A 23633-nucleotide genomic window follows, 5' to 3' on the forward strand; every position below is an offset into this window, starting at 1 on the left:
GCAAAGAAGAGATGCAAGAGTGTGAAACTAGGCTTCGCAACAACGTGGCAGTAAGGACTCCAGCCAATTCTGGCAAATGAATCAGTACTTGTTCCCCAAGTGTTTAGACCAATGTGTTTAAACCTGTTGCAGCACAAAGGATGGTAGCCTGTCCCAAATCCTGGGTTATATTTAAGCACTACCACTAAATCACTGTATAACCATACAGTAGTCCATAGTCCAATTATCTATCCTCCTGGGGCTTGGGCTGGCCCATGCCCAGCTAGTAAGAGGCACTAGGCCAGTGGACTCTGTGCTGGACTTTACGGGATCTGAGGTCTGTGATCTGGAATTGACCTAGAGTTGAAATTGGACTGTGGAATCTGAGTTCCAGACAGAGCTCTGGACGGGTCTAGCTGGTCAGGAGACAGGCTCTGTGCTGGCCTCCATTCTAAGTACCTCCCACAGCCCCAGACTCTGATCTGGGCCTGAGGCTTCACTAGACTCTGCACAGAAAAGACCAACTCAGACTTTTGCTTTTTCCCAGCTATCACCATTTCTGAAATGAAAAAGCAAGCCAATGCATACAGAGGAAATACTGCACTATTTATTACAAAGCTGAACTGACAGCTCAAGGGGTAAAGAAATTGCTCGCAGAAGGCCCTAGTGTAACAGGGGTCAGGGAACCCAAGAAAGAAAGAAAGTGTGGGAGGCCTGAAGTGATGTGCAGCCTCCTCTTCCAACTGTTCTTCTGCTCCTCAGAGCTTCCCTGTCAGGAAAATTTCTTCGGTTGTGCTGTTTCTGCCTCTGGGTAGTGCTGAACAACATGTCCACAGGCTGAGGTGTCAGGCGAGCATCCACATGACTTAGTAAGAGTCCCTCTATCTGAGAAGCCAGGCCCAGGTCAGAGGAATCATCCAGTCACTCCTCTGGCCTCTGCTCTGGCAGGAAACACGGAAGCTGCCTTGTCTAGAGTCCAGGGGGTCCACAGGGGGCACCTGGCAGCAGGAATTCCACCTGAGCTCAATGCCCCTTTAGGATCAGACGGGTTTTGGCATCTCCAATGAAGAACCTACAAAACAGATGGTCCAACTTCACAAAAAAGACACGCAGATGGCCAACAGGCACATGAAAGAGTGCTCATCATCACTTATTTTTAGGGATATGCGAATCAAAACCACCATAACCCACATCCAAAAGACCAGAAATAGCAAGCGCTGGAGAGGGTGTGGAGAAAAATAAACCTTTCCACACTGTTTGTGGGAATGGAGACTGGTTCGGCCCATGTAGAAAACAGTACGGAGATTTCTGAAAATATTAAAAGTGGACCTGCCATACAACCCAGAAAGTCCACTCCTAGGTATCTATCTGATGAATACAAAGACACCAATCGGAAGGCAACCATTCACTCCCGTGTTCACTGCAGCACTATTTACAACAGCCAAACAGTGGAAATAACCTAAGTACCCACATACAGATGAATGGGTTAGGAAAATGTGGCACGTGTGTGTGTGTGTGTGTGTGTGTATTTTGTTTCACACAATCCCCTCCAGTTCCATCCATGTTGCCACAAGTGGCAAGTTTATCTTTTTGGATATCTGAGTAGTATTCCATCTTGTGTGTTTGTGCGTGTGTGTATCGTGTGTGTGTATTCCACACAACAAGATGGAATATTACTCAGATATCCAAAAAAGATAAATTTGCCACTTGTGGCAACATGGATGGAACTGGAGGGGATTGTATGAAACAAAATAAATCAAAGGAGAAAGACAAATATCAAATGGTGTCACTTATATGTGGAATATAGAAAAACCAAACAAAGGGTCCAAGAAAGCCAAAGAAACCCTAGGAAGCTGACTACAAAACTGAGGCAACCAGAGGGCAAGAGGGAGGGGTGATATAAGTGGGGAGGGAGTACGTAGGACTATGGGGATGGACCGTGGGAGGTCTGGGGGTGGGGGTGGTATAGTAACAGTACTTAAAGGGGAAGATACTATACCTTTAAACACACAAAATGATGCAAGCCAATATGTAAGCCAATGATGTAAGCTCAATAAAAATAAATAAGTTGGGGGGGGCGGTATGGTGTGGGGAGTAGATGGCCCAGCAAGATCTCTGAGCCTCTGGAGAGAGACCCAGCCCTTCATCAAATGGCTCCAGACCCAGAATTCTCCAGGAAGCTGCTTTCCTGCTCTTCAGTCTCAATAGCCCCATTCCCTTGGAGAAAGGAAGAGACTCTTCCCTTTTCTATTTGGTTTCCCATCCTTTTCCTAAAGGCACTCATCTCTGCCATTCTGAAAGCAGCAGAGGAATTATGAGTGATACTGTTGCTATGCCCTAGGCTAAGTAAGACTGCAGCTGGGCAGTGGTGCAAGAGGTCCAGCTCAGCCCAGCCCAGTGCGTGTCCTCTCCCAGACAGCAGGGACCACCCATGTGACCCGATGCAGACACAATCCCTGCACAATCTGGAGCCAAGAGAACAGGCCCCTACGGATCCTTGAGGCCCACAAAAGAGAACCCCAGGAGAAACAGACAAGCAGTATTATCTTTCTGGTAATATTACCTTCTCCTTTGCCTTATCCAGGGAGTACTGTTCACGTTGTCTTTTGTGTGAATAGTGTCTCCTGGCACCCCTGCTCTTGGGGGCACCTCTCACCTGGTTTGCTATGTGGACGGGACACCACCCCCCCCCAGAGTTGTACAAAACCCATGTGGAAAACTACTCATGCCCTATTCTTGTTTAGGTAAGATTGACCTCACCCCAACTCCAGGACGAGGCTCATGCTCCAGACACAGTCCCTAAAAGTGCCAGTATGTAAGTGCAGTGCAGTGCCATGACTGCAGGGGCTGATTCAGAGGTTGGCATCACCCAACCTGGGTCAGCCCAAAGCTGTTGAACATCAGACCCAGGACTTCTGCAGGAGTGGTTCTCTCTCTGGAGTCGTTAAGCTGTGAGGATAGAGGCCTAGAGGGCCTGCCTGGTGAGCACCTTCACCTCCCCTGGAGAGAAGAGCCTGTCTAAGTGTGAGGCTAGCAGAGCTGAGAAAACCGACGCCCTAAAGTCATGGTATGAGCACTTACCTGAAGGTCCTGCTGCCTATAAACTTTTTAATCATGTGAGCCAATGAACCCCCTTTATGGTGGAAGCTGTGTTGAGATGAATTTCAGCCACTGACAACCAAGAGTCCTACAGTCATAATCTTTGTCTCTAAAGAAGTCTCCTCTTTCCCTTCTCCAAACCCATGTGAGATCCTAGCCCTCTAGCTACCCCCCAGTGACCTGTCACACACCTACCTGATGAGCAGCCCCACAACCAAGCTGCCCAGGAACGGGCCCAGCCAGTAGATCCATTGATAGGTCCAGTAGTTGGCCACCACAGCAGGTCCAAAGGCCCGGGCAGGATTCATGCAGCCTCCAGACACAGCACCTCTGCAAACACCCAGACATACCAGTCACCTGGGTCCCAGCCAGACTCAGCTCACCTCATGCTTGTTTCCCCAACTAGGCCTAGGGATCCACCTAGAAACCATCTATAAGTTACCCTGTCATAGGATTAGGGAGGAGGGACCCCAAAGAAGACACAGGTAAGAGCACTATTAGCACTAAGAACTGAAAGGCTTGACTCCCCCGGATATACAAGATCTGCCATTCCCATACACCCTTCTAGAAGAAGGCCCACCAAAGGTGTCCATTCAGAGATGGAAGGAAGAGAAGATGGATCTAGTCCTCTCCAACATTGCTAAAGCGGAGTCAAGCAGTTGTCCACTTCATGAACTTTGGAGGCAAGCTGGTCTAGATTCAGAACCCAGGCCAACTATTTCTACTGTAGCCCCTTTGTCTAACCTCTCAGTTGGAGCAAAAGCACCTATATCTCAGGTTATCATCAAGAGTGAATGAGAAAATGCATGTAGAGCCCTTGGCTCACATGAAATTCACATGCAAGTGTTAACTTCAAGCTACCTGACCCATTGGAGGCCTAGCTGCCCCACAAGTGTGAGGCCCAGGATCTCTGTAAGGAGAGGATTCCCAGGAGCACCTCTCTCTTTCTGGTGTCCGTATCCTGTCCATCCACCCAAGTTGGGGGCCTGCAACCTCACCCTTCCCAGTAGCCTTTGGCAACCCAATAGCCAAAGCCAAAAGGCTGTCAGTATTGTAAGTGAAGCCAGTGCCACTAGGGACAGCAAAGCATTGCCACAGCTTTATGCATATCCCCATATCCCCAGACTCTACCTCCCAAAGGATGACAGAGTCGGAAAGGAGAGCAGTGAAAAGACTAGACTTGGTTCTGTGTCCAAGAGAAAGGAAGGAAGTGGACATTTGAAGGGCCTCCCCAGCCCCTGTAAGGAGAGACTAAGGCATTTGTGCCAGATCTGTCACTTAATGTGCCACTGCCCAGTGCCCTTAAATAAGTCACAGTGTCCTCTCTGAGCTTCAGTTTCCTCCTGTGTAAAATGGGAGAAATAATCCCTGGCCCAACTTTATCTCCTTAATCCCTTCCCAAACATCCTGAGATACTCGCTATCAAAAAGATAATGGGGGGCCCTCCCTGGAGGCACAAGGGGTTAAGACACAACCTATGAAGCAATCTGCAGCTACTACAGTATGAGTTCGATCCCCAGCCCACCAGGGAGATACCCACATGGCACAGCAGACCTCTCCTGACTCGACTGCTGCTCCCCTCAGCAGTGTATTTCAGTCAGACTGCCTGTTCTGTTCCCCGTTCTGTCTCTGGCAAATCCTCTCATCCCCCACACCTCTGGCCTGTACCCCAGTTCTTATATGCATAAATAAATAAATCTTTAAAAAAAAAAAAAGACAATGGGTATGGCAGCTCTTTTTAAGTCTGAAGTTAAACCCTGGCTGCCCACTGACTGGACAAACACAGGTTGCAGAAATGTTTGTTGACACGATGAAATTTGAAAATTTTCACATGAAAGTCAAGTTTCCTGACTTTCCTGGAGTGAAATTAAAAGTGTCACCCCAAGAGATTGCCAATATTCCCACCCAGCAATAATTTATCATAAGTGAATAATGACATCCCTTTAGATACCACAGTCTCCACCTCTCCCTGTTGTATGCTAGCCATGTCCCCCCTTTGCATTACTTTTGTAACCCCTAGTGGCAACTGAGTTTGTGACTCTCAGGTAAGTTCTGCAGGCTTGATCTCCTTCAGAGATTGGCCTAGGCCTGGGTACGTAGTCCCATCCCCAAGGGGCACTCACCCTGCCAGTATATCTGCTGTGACAGAGAAGCCAATAGCGAATGGGGCCAAAGGGCCCTGTGTCCTCTCGTTGACGGCGCCCATGCATACAGACAGGGCCAGGATTGTGGTCATGACGAGCTCTGCCACCACCGCTCCCGCCACCTGCTCTGGCTCTTGGACTGTCACGAAGGCCCCTCCAGACGCATTCCAGAACCTCTCTTCAGGACTCACTACCTGCAAAGAGAAGCCACTCAGCCTCACAGTGGAGGTGGAGACAGTTGAGAACTGGGGGAGAGGGACTCAAAAGGCATGCCCCCAAATGTTAGTGTGCGCAAAGCATTCTATCCAGCGCAGTCAGATATACCTGGTTCCCCATCCAGGTACTGGGTGACTCGAGATGAGCTAACAGACTTCTTTGAGCCTCACTTTGCCCATCTGTGAAATGGGGCAAACCCAGCAGTGGTACCAGGTGTTCTGGGCCTGAATATAATATCTTACTTTTACAAACTTTGCTAGTAAATCTGAGCAGGTGAGCACATGGCTAGGTCACTGTGCCATGAGAGGTTTCTGCACTCCCCACCCCAGTAGAAAGGACCCACCCAACCCCACTGGAGGAATCTGGAAAATATCTAGACAGTCTTCACTCCCCAACCCCCATCCAACAGCCCCAAAGCCAAAGCCACTTGCCCAGTCCCCTGGGGGAGCACCCACCTTGGCCAAGACGGCCCCAATCATCCCCCCGCACAGCTGGGAGATACAGTACGGGAGAAGCAGCACCAGGTTGAGGCCTCCGATCAGCGTGGCCGCCAGGGACACCGCAGGGTTAAAGTGTCCACCACTGTCTCCCAAAAAGGTAGAAGGAAGTCATGAGGCCAAGGTCCAGGCTGTCACCAAGGGAGTGTGTCCCACCCCACCCCCAGAGGGACTTGCGGTGTCAGGTCAGCCAAGGGCCCACTCCAAGTAGGAAACGGTATGAAACTATGTCCCCAAGGGGCCAGGTGGCGGGGAGAGGGATGTGGGGAGCTGAGAGGGGGAGCAGTCCCCTCCTGCCCTCTCTCTGGAGACTCGGAGGAAAGATGTGGTGGGAGGCCAGCCCTCAACTCCATCCAGACTCCCTCTAAACTCCCTCCAAACTCCCTCCAGCCTTCAGAGGTGTGACCACAGGTTAGAATAAGACCCGGCGCTCCAAATTTGTAGCCCAAAAAAAGGTGTCCTGCTCCACTTAGAGGTAACAAGACCCAAACGAGTGTTCCCAGGTTAACCAGTGAAACTGAACTGGTTAACTGGTTAACCAGTGAAAACCCTGATTCATGTTGAGTACAAAATTCAGATTAGGGGTACACGTTAGACATGGGATTGAGAATCAGCCGTGTAGTTACAGATTCATGATTAGATTGAAATGTGGGGTTTGGGATATGAGAGGAAAGTCGAACCTAGGGTCAAAGGGTCAAAGTTGGCCAATTACCCCCACCCCTTTGGTCTTGGGTACAGAATCTCCTAACCACAATGCTCAACCAGCCCAGGCCCCAGAGCCCTCCCCACCAGTGCCTGCTACCCTCATTGGCATCCCATCTGGTCCCACTAGGATTGAGGTGCTATCCTTAGAGGTGGATCCACTTGCTGCAGAGATGGATATCTTCTCCAAGAGGAAAGTGACCCCAAGCCCCTGCAGAGCACACAAAACCCAAAGTACTTCTCCCCAGTGTTATGATCCCACCAATGAGTCTGCTCGCTCCCCAATGGAAACAGTGCACTGAGCAGGATGGACAAAAGGATTGTGTCCAACATGCTGACATCTGAGGACCAGCTGCCCCGATGGGGCCTGGCCTAGCTCAGACTCTTGGGAGTTTCCTGCATGATTTAGAAGCACCAGCTGAGGCTCCGGCTCAATAGGTGGTGAGCGGAGCAACCAGACCTACTTGGCCTTCATTTGGATCCATGATCAAGCTCAGCCTAGGCTCTAGAGATGAAGTGCAGGCGGGCGGCCCCCAGGAGGCTGTGGAGTTAAAGCCCTCTCTACCCATCAGCCCCGCCCTCCACCACATCACTCCGAGAGTGACACAGCCAGGAGGGGCTGGACTATCCAGAGCACCAGACATGTTCCCAAGACTACACACTCACTAACAACAGAAAATCAAGACATGTTCTTAGTTGATTCATTCATTGTTCACCCAATCAGTATTTATTAAAAACCTACTATGTGCCAGATGTGGTGCTGGGTGCTTTATATTCCTTAGCTTAGATGCATTCAAAGTCAGTGCCTGGCACACAGCAGGTGATGAATAAATATTTGTTTAAAAGCAGATGACCGAATAAGAAGTTTGTATTACAGATGGGCAATATACTTGCAATGGAGAAGTGTGCTCTCTCTAGCCAGCTGGCCTGCTTCAAACCCCAGCTCTGCCACTGAAGAACTGTGTGACCTTCTTCAAGTTACCTAACTTCTTTGTGCCTCAATGATCTCTAATTTACAGGAATGTTTTAAGAGCTTCTTAACCATAATTCTCAACCAGCCAAGCCCCAGAGCCAAGAAGCCCCCTGGACCAGCACCTGCTATGCCCATTGGTAATACATGTACATATGTCATAATACATGCTAGTACTCAATAAATATCAGATGTCCACATTTAACTGCACAGAGAAGCTCAGTTTCTTGCCCTGCATACCCAGCTGGGAAGTGACAAGGACTGCATTCAAAGGCAGTCCACCCCAACAGAACACTGCATTTTTGATGCCACCTGCAGCCTCCATTGAACATTTAAAGAGATTTGTTTGAGTTCTCTTTCATACTAGTTTTCTAGGGAACAGTATATTAATTACAAATGAAAATAATATTTTAAGTTTTTAAATGAATTGAGTGTTCAGATTTACTTTTGAGATTAACTACAGATCCAACACATCCTAGGTCATCCAGGCAGGCACCCCTGCATATCTGGCCACCTCTTGACAGTCTAGGACCACTGCAGGTATGAATGTACCCAGGTGGGAATACCCCCCAGGGCTTTCCCTGCACCTCTGCTTTCCCAGAACGCCTTAGGATGGAGTAAAGCCTCACCTGAAGTATCTGCTCTGGCCCAGCCACCCAGAGGGACTGACCACTTCCCATGGATTGAGCTCTTTATAGCAATTCATTCTCATGCCTCCCAGGAGACTCTGGGTTTGGACCCTGGAGCCTGACCACCCTAGCACTGACACTTTCTAACCTTGGAGAAGTTATATAGCCTTTCTCTGACACAGTTAGAAAATGAGGATAATAATAATAATAATAATAATAATAATAATAATTATACTATCATCTCCCTGTGGGGTCGTTGCAGAATTAAACGAGTTACTAACCTGTGCAGTGCTTGCTTAGAGCATTGCCTAGATGTGGGTAGCAGTAGACATGCTTTGGCTTGAGAAAAATCTTTCTAAAGATTCTCCATTGTTCCCACTTTATCGGTGGGGATATTTGAGTTTAAATAATGACTTACCCAAAGCCACAGAGCTCAGAGCTGCAGAGCTAGGATTTGAAGCTGGCTGGTGTGTTTCCCAGCCCACATGCCTACCCACAGTGCTGCTGGAATCCTGAGTATAGACCCTTGGGGTCCCTCCCCACAGCTCTGCACCCCACCCAGGCTGCCCAGGTAACAGGATGCTGGGGCCGGTCTCACCTGATGTTGCCCAGCGTGGCGATGAGGAGGCCCAGGGCCAGCCCGTGGGCGAGGGCCGGCTGCAACAGCCCCGTGTCCACCCCATTCTCAATGACCGACAGGCACCCGATGAAGATGAAGAGGGCAGAGCCCAGAAGTTCCACCACACAGGGTTGCACAAACTGCTCATACCAGGACCCACACCAGCTGCTCCTCACTCTGGTCTCCTGCCCCTTGCCACCGCCAAGCTCAGGGTCGCTCACAGAAACAGCTGCCTGCAGTGGGAGGAAGAGGAGATGGACATGAGTAGAGGAGCCCAGAAAGAATTGTCTGGCCTCCCCTTCAACCCTGAATTAATTCTCAGCACCCTCTGGATGCCAGGCTGGAGTGGGGGAGGCAGCAAGTGTGCTCACCTGGCCGGACATCACGGCTGAGGGGCAGGGACCTTGCTCTGCCTGTGCTGGCTGGGAACCCACATCTGCTCCCCAGACGCTCTTATCTCCCGGCCAGGGCTTTTAAAGGGCGGCAGAGGCTCACTGAGGGTGCTGAGAAAGCAATAAAGCCTGGTGGGAGGTGGCCCTGAGGCCCAGAAAAGGAAACAATTTTTTTTTATCTCAACTGGGCAGGGCAGTGGGGGTAGTCAAGGATGGCTGAGCTTTCTGCCAACTAGTGGAAAAGGCACTGGCTGAGCTGCATCCCTGGGGAGCACTCCTGGCCTCCCCAGCAGAAGATGCACAGCCAGGCCCCCTACTCGCTCATGGCCACCATCAATGTCCAAAGGAGACCAGCACCCCAGGGCCCCACCAGGTTGGGACTGCTCATGGGAAGTGACAATAAGCTCATCTTCAGTGATTTTTCCACAGATTCCCACAGACACGGTCTGGCATCCAGACCACCGCCCCTGCCCTCATCCCCCGGCTAGCCTGACGAGGACTTTGTACACAGGAAGACCGACCACAGATAGGCGCAGAGGCAACGTGGCGTGCTGATAAGGACCATGGACTTTGGAAACACAAAGCCTGAATATCAACCCCAACACTGGGCTAGCAGTGTGACCTTGAGCAGGTCCCTCGCCCTCTCTGCACCTCCCAGTCCCATGGATTTCTCCACTGTCAAGAGTAGATGATGGTGATTGTACCAACCACCTCGGTCCCTCCTGAAGCTTAAAGGAGCTCGTATAATAAAGTGCTACGACAGTAAGAGACACAAAAGTGCAATGCCAGGCTCTACTCATTTAGACATATTGATGCACTTTCTAGGTGCCAGACACTGGGCTAAGGACCTTATACTATTAGCTCATTTAGACCCTACAGCAACGCTGTGAGGTAGCCTCTATTATTACCACCATTTTATAGACGAGGAAGCAGAATTCAGGAAGGGTTAAGTTTCCCGGCATCACACAGCTTTTGCGATTGCAAAACAGGTAGACTTGGTTACAAAAGGACAAATACTGTATGATTCCACTTATTTCCAGTACCTAGAGACGTCAAATTCATAGAGACAAAAAAAGTAGAAGGAAGGCGGGGAAGAGGGGAGAACGGGGGTTCATATGCCATGGCACAGAGGTTCAACTCAGGAAGATGACACAGTTCTGGAGACGGATGGTGCTGACGCCATTGGAACTGTCCACTTAAAGATGGTTAACATGGTAAGTGTTATGTGTCCTTTTTCACTACTGGAAAAGAAACTTGTGCGTTAAACCACTAGATTCTACTGCATTTCTAAGATGGCTGCATGGATGGGTGGATGGCTGCGTGGATGGATGAATGGAGGAGGGATGAAACGCTCAGCAAACGCACAGAGACAGATGAACGGATAAAAGTCTAGAAGGAACGAGAGGGGGTAGAGAAGGATGGAGGGAGGAAGGCAGGCTTTCCTGCAAGCCAGGAACAGTTCCGAATGCTGGCTGGAAATGAGGCGGTGAACACGACAGGCAAAGATTCTGTTCTGTACTCAAAATTATTATGTGAGCATTTATAGATATAGTAGCTTAAAGTCTGGGATAAGGGAATTTTAATAATTTCTACCATGCAGGGCCTCCCCGGGGGCACAGCGGTTGAGCGCTGGGTTGCGAAGCTGCCCGCGGCCTCTACGGCGCCGGTTCGATCCCCGGCTGCTCCCCGGCCACCGGAGGAGGGTCCCGCATGGCGCGCAGACCTCTCCTGCCGCCCGCTGCTCCCCTCAGCAGTGTGCTTCGGTCCTTCTGCCTGCTCTGCTCCCCGCTCTGGCTCTGGTGAATTCTCTCACCCTCCCGCGCTTCTGACTGTACCCAGTGCTTGTATAAACAAAAAACAAACAAATTAATAAATAAATAAAACATGCCTCTATAAAAAATAAAAATAATAAAATAAAATAAATAATTTCTACCATGCATTGATTACTCGCTACGCAGCTAACTCTTGTGCTAAGCACTCTGCATATATTCACAAGAAGCCTTTGGGAGACGTCCAAATGCTCCTTATCCCCATTTGCAGATGATAAAAATGAGGCACAAAGATATCAAAGAACTTGTCCAAGCTTGTGCAGATAAAAGCATCTGCATCAGGACAGAAGCGGCCACATCCAGACGTGGGTTTGACAGTCTGCTGGCAGCTCTCTTCATTGAGAGGCCAGAGCGCCCCTCCGACCGACAGCTGCACATCTCAGGAGGTTCGGGGTCTGCTTGCTCACTGATTATCTTCAGACCTGTTCTCTCCCGCCTCCATCCCACAGCACATCGTGCTCAGTGTTCTCATGTCCTCCTCCTGTGCCCTTGAACATGCCATGTGAGACAGTCATCCAACCCTCCACCTCCCCTTCTCCCTCATTCTTTGCCCAAGTCCTGCCACACGCTGCTTCCAGAATATTTCTCTGTTGTTTTCACCTAGGCCTTCATCAGGTCTCGCTTTATCTCTTGAAAAAAAATAGGGCCTCCCCGGTGGTGCAGCGGTTGAGTGCTGAGTTGCGAAACTGCCCACAGCCTCTCCAGCACCGGTTCGATCCCCGGCCACCAGGCGAGGGTCCCACATGGTGCGCAGACCTCTCCTGCCGCCCTCTGCTCCCCTCAGCAGTGTACTTCGTCAGTCTGCCTGTTCTCTCTCCGCTCTGGCTCTGGTGAATTCTCTCACCCTCCCGCACTTCTGACTGTACCCAGTGCTTGTATAAATAAATAGTATAAATAAATGAATGAATGAATGAATAAAATCTTTAAAAAAAAATATCAAGTATTCATGGCCCTGCACTTCACAGCCATTCTCTCAATTAACATTAATGATCATCTATTATTTTCCCCATGTCACCAGCAAGAACTTCCAGCTGGAATTTCTCTAATAACTCCTCATCTGGTCTTCTTGCCTCACCCAATTTTAATCCTTTCCTGTCATATTGACAGGGTCCAGTTGGCACCTGATCCAGGTTTGGGAATCAGGCTATCAGATTTCACTGCCTTTGTTGGTGTCTGCTCTTTCTGCCTCAGTTTATTCTCCTATAAAAATGGGTTAGCAATGGTGCTCATGGCAGAGACTTGTGTGGATTAAATGAACCAACACACCTAGCACTGTGCCTGGTTCACAGCAGGTATCCAATAAACAGCAGCTCTGATGAGGGTCTGGATGGGCCGGAGCAGCCTGACTGGTATAGCAAACCCCCATTCCAGTGGCTGAACATGAAACACATTGACTTGCAATTCACAGCATAGTCCACAGCAGGCCCCTCACTGTGGTGGCTGGGGAGCCAAGCTACTTCTATCTTGGAGCTCCACAACCTAGGATCTCAGAATTTTTCCACCAGCCAGTCCATGGGGAAAGAGAGAATGTGAAAGATTGTACAGGAGGTTTCTTGAACTAGACCTAGAATTGGCAACTACCAGCCTCATCCATATTTGATTGGCTAACAATCATCCCAGAGCTTGGGAAACGTAGTCTTGCCATGTGCCCAGAGGAAAGAGAAAGACATTTAGGGAACATAAGCAATTTCTGCCACATGGTAGTTGACTCCAAGCCCTGGATCTCATCATATCCTCTCCTGGCAAAATGTCCAGCCCCTCTTATGGAGGGTGAAACCAAACTCCCATAACCAGCAGCACAGGCTACGCGGCCTACCCCTGAGTTCTGCCATCACGTGACCCCAAACAATTTGTCACATGAACCCACCCCCTGCTGGTCTCTGTTTGCAGTTCTCTTCTGCTCTCTTAGCCAACTTGTACCCCTCACTGAAATCTCAACCAGGTGCCCATCCTCCAACTAGCTGCCACTTCTCCAGATGTGCCCCTCGAGGGCTACAGCCAGGTTGGACTCAGTAGCTCCAAAAGCAGTGGATCTTCAGGAAAAAAAAAACCCCTGAATATCCTTGTGGAAGAGGAAATGAGGCAGCATACAACCTGATTCCAAGGTCTGAGAAATTGTACAGAGGCCCAAGGGTAAACACATTTCATGTCACAGTGAAGGATGAAAGTTCCTGAAGAACTGAATCAAATGGAGTTATTTTGTTACAGTTATTTATGAAGTGAAAATATAAATAAAATATTTTTGCCTTTCAATATATGTGCTTTTATTTTCCCCAATTGGCTATAGAGTTATTAGAATATAAATACTAAATCTTTCAGACCTAACTACTTAATAAACAGAACTGTTGGGAACTCCCTTTGGCTCAGGAACACACAAATCAAGAAAGCTGGGGAGCCTCCGAGACAAACAGTATATGTCCTCCTGTGTCAGGCACTGGGAGCTGGCTATCTGTCACTTACAGTAGAGTGCACTTTCTGCTGATATTTCAGAGACAGGGGGCGTTTGGTTTAACCATTCCTTCTCGAAAGTGGCCACTACGTGTAACGCAGATGCTTGAGCATTCAGGCTGAGCTGAGATTTGTGCCTGTGGAAAATCACAGAACTTAAAGAGGAACCTCTCACTCTCTTCTGAAACTGTGGCTTTATTTCTATCTGAGTTGCTCTGCAGTTGTTGGCTATGTGTGATCTCTTGGGGCTCAGAGCAACTTCGTTCTTGGAAAGAGTCTAGTTTCCACCTTCCTGGCTGCTCAAATTGCCTGTCTCATTGAACCTGAGCACATTTCTTCCTCACAGGCACCACCAGCACCACATTTTCTCCCCTACAGTGTCAAGTTTAAGTTTATTTCTCTGATGAGTCATGGTAACCAGTCATCAGACATGTTGGCTATTTCAGAATGCTTCACAGTCAGAAAGTCACTGGATTGAGGAAGGAGTCCATGAGGCTTTATCAGCTCCTCATTCACAAAATGAATGTCTACTTTTTTTTTTTTTCACTGAAGAGACATACAACATTATATTAGTTTCAGGTATATAATGATCTGACATTTGCTTATAACACAAAAATGATCATCACAGTAAGTGTATATCTACCTATTCTTAGCAACATTTCAAATTTACAATTCAATCCTACTGCCCACGGACCTCATATTATCCTTGACATCCTCATGACTTATTTTATAACTAGAAATTTGTACCGCTTGATCCCTTCACCATTGTGCCACCCCCCCCAGAGTCCCCCTCAATGCACCCTCGCCTCTCTGGTAGCCACCAATCTATTCTCTGTATCTATGAATTTGTTTTATTTTGTTTGTAGATTCCACATCTAAGTGGAAACACTCAAGGTCCATCCATCCACGTTGCTATCCACAGCAAGATCTCATTCTTTTTGACTGCTGATAATGTCTACTTTCAATGTCCTGAACATCCCATGGTTTTACCAGAGTGTGTATGTGTGTCTGTCTGTGTGTGTGTATACAATCGTATGTCAGTGGTCCCAATGGGATCGGCCATATAGCCTAGTTATGTAGTAGGGTGAGCCATCCAGGTTTGTGTAATTATGCTCTATGATGTTCACACAAGGACAAAGTTGCCTAATAATGCATTGCTAAGACTATATCCCCATCATTAAGCCATAAAAGTCTGTCTACACCTTTTTTATCTATACATCTACTGATGGACATGTAGGTGGTTTCTATATCTTGGCTATTGTGGATAATTTTACAATGAACAATGAACATAGGATTACCTATGTCTGTTTGAATTAGTGTTTCAGTTTCTGTCGATTACACACCCACAAGTGAAATTGCTAGATGATAAGGTAATCCTATTTTTTTATTTTTTTGAGGAAGGTCCATACTGTTTTTAATTGAGCTGTGCCAATTCACCTTGTGTGGATTAAATGTCAGATGTGCAAATGTGCAAATGTCAGATCATTATATACCAATAGTACCCAAGGGTTCCATTTCTCCACATTCTCACCAACATTGTTATTTCTTGTGTTTTTGATGACAGTCATTGTGACAGATGTGAGGTGATATCTCACTGTGGTTTTGATCTGCATTTCTGACAAATTGAGATGTTGAACATCTTTTTATGTGTTCCTTGGCCATCTGTATGTTAACCTTGGGAAAAAATGTCTATTCAGATCCTCTGCCCATTTATAATTAATTGCCTGTCTTTTTGTTGTGAGTTGTAAGAGTTCTTGATATTTTTGGATATATCTGATATATGAATTTCAAATATCTTCTCCCATTCAGTAAGTTGCCTTTTTGTTTTGTTGATAATATCAACTACCCTCAGTGTCCTCAACATCCCATAGTCTTACTCACCCCCAAGCCTTTGAACAGTCTCTTTTACTGAAATTGCTCCCTAATTCTGGTGAAATCTCACTCCTCCTTCAAGTTCCAACAAAAACATAATATTTTTAAAGGGGTGAATGAGAAAGCATTTTTGAAAACTGTAAATAACATGCACTGGCTAGCAATTGGGTGAACCTCACAAAGAGAAAGAACACAAACACAACAGAGCACGCACTGTGCAATATAAAGTTCAAAAATAAACAAAGTTGAACATGCTATTTGCTTTGGGGCGGGGCACGTGGAGACTTCCAGTTGCTTCTGCTCCTATTTCTTGATCTGGCTGCTGGCTACATAGGTGAGTTCACTTTGTGAAAAATGCATCCAGCTGTTATGCTTTGTGTATTTTTCTGCATTTAGTTATACTTCAGTTAAAAATTAAAAATAAGAACAGTCTTTTTTGATGAAGTTAACTTCCAGGCATAATGTTAAGAGGACATTTTTCCAGGAAATTATGGTGCCCAAGAAGAGAACCCTGAATTCAGTCTCTGTATTGTCAATTAAAACATTTTATCACCATAAAATATAAATATATGCACATTTAGAAATTGCCTTTAGAAGTCAAAAACCTTTATTCTGCCCCTTTTCATTGCAGTAACTGAAACTGTCATGGATAACATAAAGGTCAACGTTAGCAAGACCCTTCCCAGGCCTCATGCCCTCATGCTGAATGTTGAACAAACATGACCCTAGGACTTTTCAAGACCATTTTGTGAGGCAAGTTCCATTCTGCGATGAAGAAACTGACTTCCTTAAGGTCAAATTAGGCTAGGATCAAGATCAACTTGTTGACTTCAGAGTTTACGCTTTCAGTAGGTAAAATATCTCTACGAAAGGTGAACTATGTAAAAACAGAAACCAGAAATTTGTTTGGAGAGACTCTTGGTTTTTTTTTAATGATTTCTTAAATAACTCTTCTGAGGAATGACTGGGAGACAATTAATCACACATATTGAATGTGTACAATTAATACATTTGACCTACAAACACACCCTTGAAACTAACACCACCAATATATGTATCATCCCCAAAGGTTTTCCTCCTATTCTCAGGCAATCTAACTACTCTGTTTACTGCCACTATATTTGGAATTTTCTAGAATTTCACATAAATGGAATTATATAGTATGTGCTCTTTTTTATCCGGCTTCTTTCAGTGAGAAAATCAGATGCATTCACTTTGTTGCATGTGTAAAGTTCATCTGTTTTCTGTGTAGTATTTCATGTAATATACCACAACTTGTTTATTCTATCCCCCCATGGATGGATATTTTCTAGTATTTTGATGTTACCAATAACATTATTAGGAACATTTTTGTATGTGTCTCAGTTATGACATATACTTCATTTCTCTTGAGTAAATAGCTAAGAGTGGGGTGGTAAGTGTGCATTTAACTTTTAAGAAAGCACCAAACTCTTTTCAGAAGTGGTTGTACCTTCCCATTTGCTACATACAAAACTTTGTTGCTCCATGTTCTCCCCAACAATGAAACATCCACTGTTGGATTTTAGACACAATTTGGGTAGGGCTGACACCCTCCCTCCAATTGTTCAGCACCCCACCTTTATATATGTTTGGGACTACATGGTCCCACCCACGGTTGGGCCAGGGCTTCCTGGGCTGGGGCAAGAATGGAAATCAATGCCTGACCCCAGGCATAATGGGGTAGAGGTAGACAGGAACAAAGCAACAGGTCAAAGGCTCAGCAAATGTACTATACAGCCAGGACCTGGCTTGTTAAAGAAGCATACTGAAACCAGGTGGAGGTTCAATGTGAGATGGAGCGGGGTAAACAGGTGCAAGAAAGCCAGGATGTCAATGACTAACCCCGGCACAGTGGATAATAGTTTCCCTCACTTCCTTTGGTCCTCCCCCAAAGATTGTGAGGCAGCTGTTATAATTATTATCTCCATTTTACAGATGAAGGAACTGAGAGGCACAGAGGGGAAGCCTGTGCCTGTGGACAGTGGAGCTGGAATTCAACCAAGACTGAGTCCAAAGTCAGTGCTTTATTCCTTTGTACTCTTCAAACTCAGTGAAATGTCATTTTACAATCCTTTTTCTGTTTGCTTTTTAACTCTTGAGTTTGCCAACTTTGCAAACTATTTTATTTCTATAATCACTATTACACACTTATGCAGATAAAGTAAAAACATACAGCAATAGTATAGCTACATTTCTCAATTTTAAATAAGTTTATCCTTCTGCTCAAGGGAAATACAAACATTCCTATCAATCTTGATAGGTTAGTCAACCTGATAAAATAAGAATTTTATCTTTGATATACATATTGCTATCAGGTAAAAAAAAAATCTTTCAGTTGAAGATAAGGCATATCTTATTTTTCAAGGAATTCTACATTTAGGACTGAGAATAAATATTTTGCTAAAATCAAAACAGTCAGTTCATTTGAAAGCTGGTAGTTTTTTATGAGTACTTTAGATCCAAATATATGCATGGAAAGTTATTTTGGAAGTCAACATCATGGGTTAAAGATGCCTAAATAATATTAGGGAAACTGACTAGCCTTATTTAAAAAACAAATAAAGTCAATCTTTGTCTCATTCTGTACCTCAAAATAAGTTCCCTCATTAAGTAAATGAACCAGAAGTTAAATTATAAAAGAGAGGCCTATAAAAGCACTAAAATAATACATGGATGTGTATGTCTGTAATCATGGAAGGGGCACTTGACATGAATACTAGGTGTCTGTTATATAGGAAACATTCCTAGCAACTTGAACCAAGTGAAATCTAAAATGTCTAAACCAGAAAAGCGATGACCACAAATAAGACAAATGAGCAGCTGGGAAAAAATATTGCATGCCAAAGATAAAGTTTTACTATCCATACTACATAAAGAGCGCCTCTAAATCAATATGAAAAAATCACAGGTAATGGGCAAAAGTCACAACCATAAATTCATGAACAATAAATTGGCAATCATGTGAAAAGAGAACCATGCAAACTAAACAAAGAAATGACTATAAAAACATCATGAGATGCCTTTCCCCCCACTTACCTACTGGACTGACAAATTAAAAGATTAATAATGTTATCAGTGCTGATAAAGAGTGGTGTACTTACTGGATGAAAATAGAAATAAGAGTAAAATATATGTTCTGACCCAGCAGTTTTATTTGTAGGAATGTACCTTTGAGGGTAAACAGATAAATGTGAAAAAATTTACACACATGCCATTCATTGCCACACTATTTAGAATAGCAAATTAATATGGAAGAAACATAAATGTATGTTAACAGAAGACTACTGAAGCAAGTAGCTTTTCAATGATGATGTGCATCAGAGGTTGGCAAACTACAGCTGAGGGCCAGCTCTGCCTAGTTGCCCATTATTTCATTGACTAAAAACAAGGAAGGCTTTTACATTTTAAAAGTTAATTAAATACCTACATATGAGCCTCTTGGCCCACAAAAGCTTTTAAAATATTAAAAATCCGGCCCTTTAAAAAAATTATCAGCCTGTATTGTAAATTCCTATATGTGGTAGAAATTTTGGAGTAAAAAGGTAGTTTATAAAATAGCATGTATCATATGGTTCCATTTAGGCAAAAATTAAACACATATATATATGACTGCATGGAGAAGCATCCGAAATATGGTTACAACAAATTAATTGTCACTATTTTTGAATGCAAAATGTATTTTTTTATTCCACTGATGGCTATAAAAGAAGGATTAATTAAATGAAAAGCCCTCATACCCAGTTTTGTTATGATGTCAGTACTTTTTTGGAATTATAGATTTAATGCCACTCTAAACATGACAGCTTGGGAAAACATGGTAAAATGATAGTAAATATACCAGCTGCCTGAATACATAATCCTTCCATCTCAGGGCTAAACACATCAAATATGTGGTTTGGGGTGGGTGGGTGGGTGGGTTGTTTGTTTTGGGTTGTTTTATTATTATTCCTGAGTGTGCCACAGGGAGCTGTCTGTGCAGTGATTCAGGGACCAGCTGCTTCCACCTTGTACCCCAACACTTTTAATAATTGGTTTCCCCAGTTGCCAAAGAAGTAAAAAAAAAAAAAAAGGTAGAGAAACAAACCCACTTAGCCACAGGTCCAGGGTACCAGTAGCCACTCACTTCTACTCACTTTCCATTGGTGAAAACTAGTCATATGATCACATCGTTGCTACAAGCAATACCGGGAAATGTAGTCTCAGACAGGGCCACAACTTCCCTCTCCTTACCCCAAAACTGTGGAAAGACAGAACAAATGTTTTGGGGGTACCTAATTAAATCTGTCAATGAACGTCCTAAGGAAAAATTCTCACATGTGAGAATATTCAGGAGAGTTCTGAGAAAGAAGAGAATTAGAGGAAACTAACTCCACCAGGGCAAAATAACAATAACTAGAGTAAGGACGTAGTTTAGAACTGAAGAAGAATTAGACAAGCTAATGGAACTGAATGAAAAGCCTAGGAATAGCCCCAAATATCTTTAGGAATTTAGGTTATGATGAAGGTGGAATTCCAAATCAGTGGGAAGAAAGGGTTAGTAAGACAATGGGCTGAATTTGGAGGAAATAAAGGAAAACTAGACCCTTACTTTCTTCTTATAAGAAAATCACTTTCAGAAAGAGTATTATTAAAGAATGTGTATTATTAATTTTTACTTTTGAAATGGAGAAGTCCTTTGCTGAGCAGATCACAAAACACATAGAATATACAGAAAAAAAGACAGTTTTGACGTATCTGCAAAGTAATCCAATGGAAGGAAGATAGCCTTTTTGACAAATTATGTTGGAATAATTGGACATCTGTAGGCAAAAAAAAAAAAAAAAACCAATATTTTATAACCATATAAAAATTATCTCAAAATAGATCATGGACATATATATAAATTTCAAAGCTATAAAACATTTAGAAAAAAATAGGATCCAGGTTTAGGCAAAGCAAAGAGTTCTTAGATTTGACAACAAAGTATGAGCCATAAAAGTGAAAATTGATAAACTGAATAAAATAGAAACTTTTGCTTTTTAAAAGATTGTGTTAAGATGAAATGGCAAGCTATAGCTTGAGAGAAAATATTTTCAAACCACGAATCTGACAAAAGATCCATATCTAGACTATATAAATAATGTTCAATGATAAAAATAATCAGATTTTTTAAATGGGCAAGAGATATGAAAAAACTATTCATCAAAAAGGCTACAAAGATGGCAAATGGCAAATAAGCACATAAAAACATGTTGAACATCAGCAGGAGTTAGGAAAATGCAAATTCAAACCATAAGGAGTTAACCCTTATCGGTGGTCTTGCTCTCCATGGTTTCAGCGACTCAGAATCAACCACAGTCCTAAAATACTACCCTTACAATTGAGAGAGACACACAGAATGAAAGTCCAGGTACACATAACATTTCATTACAGTATATTGTTATAATTTTTCTATTTTTATTATTGTCATTGTTCATCTCTTACTGTGCCTAATTGATAATTTAAACTTTGTCATAGGTGTATATCTGGAAAAAACATAGTGTGTTTCTGTGTGTGTTTCTGTGGGGGGGAGGGAGGGGACTTAGTACTGTCATGGTTTCACACACCCACTGGGGGGTCTTGGAACATGTCCCTTGCTAATATACGCATCAGGCCTCAACAAGGAATGCCAGCAAAAATGCAGAGAATCTGTTATAGAGCAGCCCCGATATTGAACGGGTTCCTGGCTGTGTGTCCTCACCCGTGCGCTTAAAAGGGACTTACTAATACTCTACTACAGGCACACACAAAAGGTTAATTTACAAGGGAAAAGGAAATAAGGAAAATGTACAACTCAGGGACAAAATAGGGAAATAAAGTCTTTAATGTGTCCTACCCGATCCGACGACCTGGAAACCCAAAGTCACTCTCAGAGCTGGCCGGACGCTGAGAGCTGGTGGAGAGCCAAAATGGGGGATCCCCCAAAGCCCACATGTCTGCCTTTTATATCCACCTGGCTGCTTAACCCCACCCTCAGGTCCCAGCCACCTTCCCTTTGGTGGTGATGGGATTTGGAGTTCCCAGTGTCTTTGGCTTTGGCCTGTTGTGGGGGTGGAGTCCACAAAGCCTGTATGGGATTAGCTTTAGGACAGCCTTTTCCCCCTAACAAAACCAGCTCACTCCTATAAGGCTGCTCAGAATGTTTATCCCACTGTCAAACTGGGGGGAACAGTTTGAGTTTTTTAAGAAGCTACACATGTCACAATGAGAAAAAAGAAGCAGCCTTGGGTTATAACTACAGTATAAAATAAATATCCCTGAATCCATACTGAAACAAATAACTGATGGAACAAATAACTAAATGAGAGAGAGAGGACACAAGTCTCTCTTTCGGGAGAATTCCAAGTAACTTTTGTGGAAATGCCCTCAGGGAGGTGTAGCTTAAATCCCAGTCCTTGCTTGGGAGCTGGCAGGATGACTTCCTCCCAAAGGGGACCCTGGGGGAAGGTGAAGAAGAAAATTCCAGTGGAAAGACCTGATGACCTTGTTCTCAGCATCACAGGGGGTGGCCATGTTGACAGAATGAGGTGGAAATCACTGAGGATGCAACAACTTGAATCACCAAAGAATTACACTGAGCAAGAAGAGGCCAATCTGGAAAGACTATCTGATGTCGGCTTCTGCTTTTAAAACATTCTTGAGGGCCTCCCCTGGTGGCTCAGCGGTTTAGTGCTGGGCTGCGAAGCTGCCCGCAGCCTCTGCAGGGCCGGTTCGATCCCCGGCCGCCAGTGAGGGTCCCACATGGCGTGACAGACCTCTCCTGCCACGCCCGCTGCTCCCCTCAGCAGTGTACTTCGTCAGTCTGCCTGTTCTGTTCCCCGCTCTGGCTCTGGTGAATTCTCTCACCCTCCCACGCTTCTGACTGTACCCAGTGCTTGTATAAATAAATAAATAAATCTTTTAAAAAAATAAAATAAAATAAAACATTCTTGAAATGGCAAAACTATGGAAATGTAGAAAATGCTTGTGGTTGTCAGGCTCTAAGAAGGAGATGGGGGTGTGGAGGGGAGAGGGATGGTTGTAAAATGGGTGCCATGATGAAAATGTCCTCTCTCTTGACTGCATTAGTGTCACTGCCAACAGTGTGAGCTGCAACATTGTACCAGCTCCACCGGGCAACATGCTGGCATTGGAAGATACATGGTAAGCATCATCTCTTCTAACAGCAACTACTGACTCTGCAACTATCTCAATATAAAAGCTGCATTTATACAAGGTAACTAAGAATCATTAAAAAAACACAAAACATCTCCAGCCACAGTGCATACACACAGACAAGAGACGAAAAATAAACTAGGAAAATATTTGTCACACTTGTGACAAACACAGGGCTAATTAATTTCTTAATTGACAGAGCACTCATCCGCTAATAAGAAAAGGACAACCTGATTTTTAATCAGGCAGAATATTTATAAACAAATGGCTAATGAACTCAAGTTACACATTCTCACTCATTATGGCTTAACCTTACTCATAGTAAGGTCAGTCACGTAAATCAAAATATGACTTTTTTTAACCAATTGTGCATTTTATTTTTTTTTTCTGGGCTGACAGGATGTGAAATAAATAAAAATAAATATCCCTGAATCCCTACTGAAACAAATAACTGATGGAACAAATAACTAAATGAGAGAGAGGACACAAGTCTCTCTTTCAGGAGAATTCCAGGTAACTTTTGTGGAAATTCCAGGTAACTTTTGGTTTTTGGGTTTTTTTTTAAAGATTTATTTATTTATTTATACAAGCACTGGGTACAGTCAGAAGCGCGGGAGGGTAAGAGAATTCACCAGAGCCAGAGCGGGGAGCAGAGCAGGCAGAAGGACCGAAGTACACTGCTGAGGGGAGCAGCGGGAGGCAGGAGAGGTCTGCGCGCCATGTGGGACCCTCCTCCGGTGGCCGGGGAGCAGCCGGGGATCGAACTGGTGCTACAAAGGCTGCGGGCAGCTTCGCAATCCAGCGCTCAACCGCTGCGCCACCAGGGGAGGCCCTCCAGGTAACTTTTGTTCAAACCCCACTGGAGGAAAACACAGGCTTATTGGGGAAAATAATTGGAGAGCATTTTTCAAAATGTAAAAAGCACTCTCTAATCCAGCAATCCCACTGCTAAAACTTTACCCTTCAAATAAATGCACAAAAACTTCCCATCACAGGTGTTCAAAGATAGCGACTCCAGCGTGGTACGTAAAGTAATGAAACTA

The 23633-nt window shown here is 44.8% G+C and overlaps 1 protein-coding gene across 1 annotated transcript; it reads right to left on the reverse strand.

Moving 5' to 3' along the window:
- Positions 1–570: 570 nt before the first annotated feature.
- On the reverse strand, positions 571–9328 carry AQP8 (aquaporin 8). Its single transcript, XM_037504551.1, has 6 exons — positions 9227–9328; positions 8835–9088; positions 5894–6020; positions 5202–5416; positions 3274–3408; positions 571–1051 (listed from the first exon to the last, which is right to left on the reverse strand). The coding sequence occupies exons 1-6, from the start codon at positions 9236–9238 to the stop codon at positions 1003–1005; spliced, it is 792 nt and encodes a 263-aa protein (XP_037360448.1). The 5' UTR covers positions 9239–9328; the 3' UTR covers positions 571–1002.
- Positions 9329–23633: the final 14305 nt, after the last annotated feature.

This window comes from Talpa occidentalis, unplaced genomic scaffold (assembly GCF_014898055.3).
Source record: "Talpa occidentalis isolate TD23 unplaced genomic scaffold, MPIMG_talOcc4v2.1 talOcc4.12, whole genome shotgun sequence".
Lineage (NCBI taxonomy): Eukaryota > Metazoa > Chordata > Mammalia > Eulipotyphla > Talpidae > Talpa > Talpa occidentalis.

Excerpts from the sequence above, each read along its gene's own strand:
- AQP8 (XM_037504551.1), bottom strand. Across the intron at positions 6,021-8,834 it reads GCCACGCTGGGCAACATCAG|TGGTGGACACTTTAACCCTG; the intron begins GTGAGACCGGCC and ends TTTGGGAGACAG. Across the intron at positions 3,409-5,201 it reads ACAGCAGATATACTGGCAGG|AGGTGCTGTGTCTGGAGGCT; the intron begins GTGAGTGCCCCT and ends GGGTGTTTGCAG.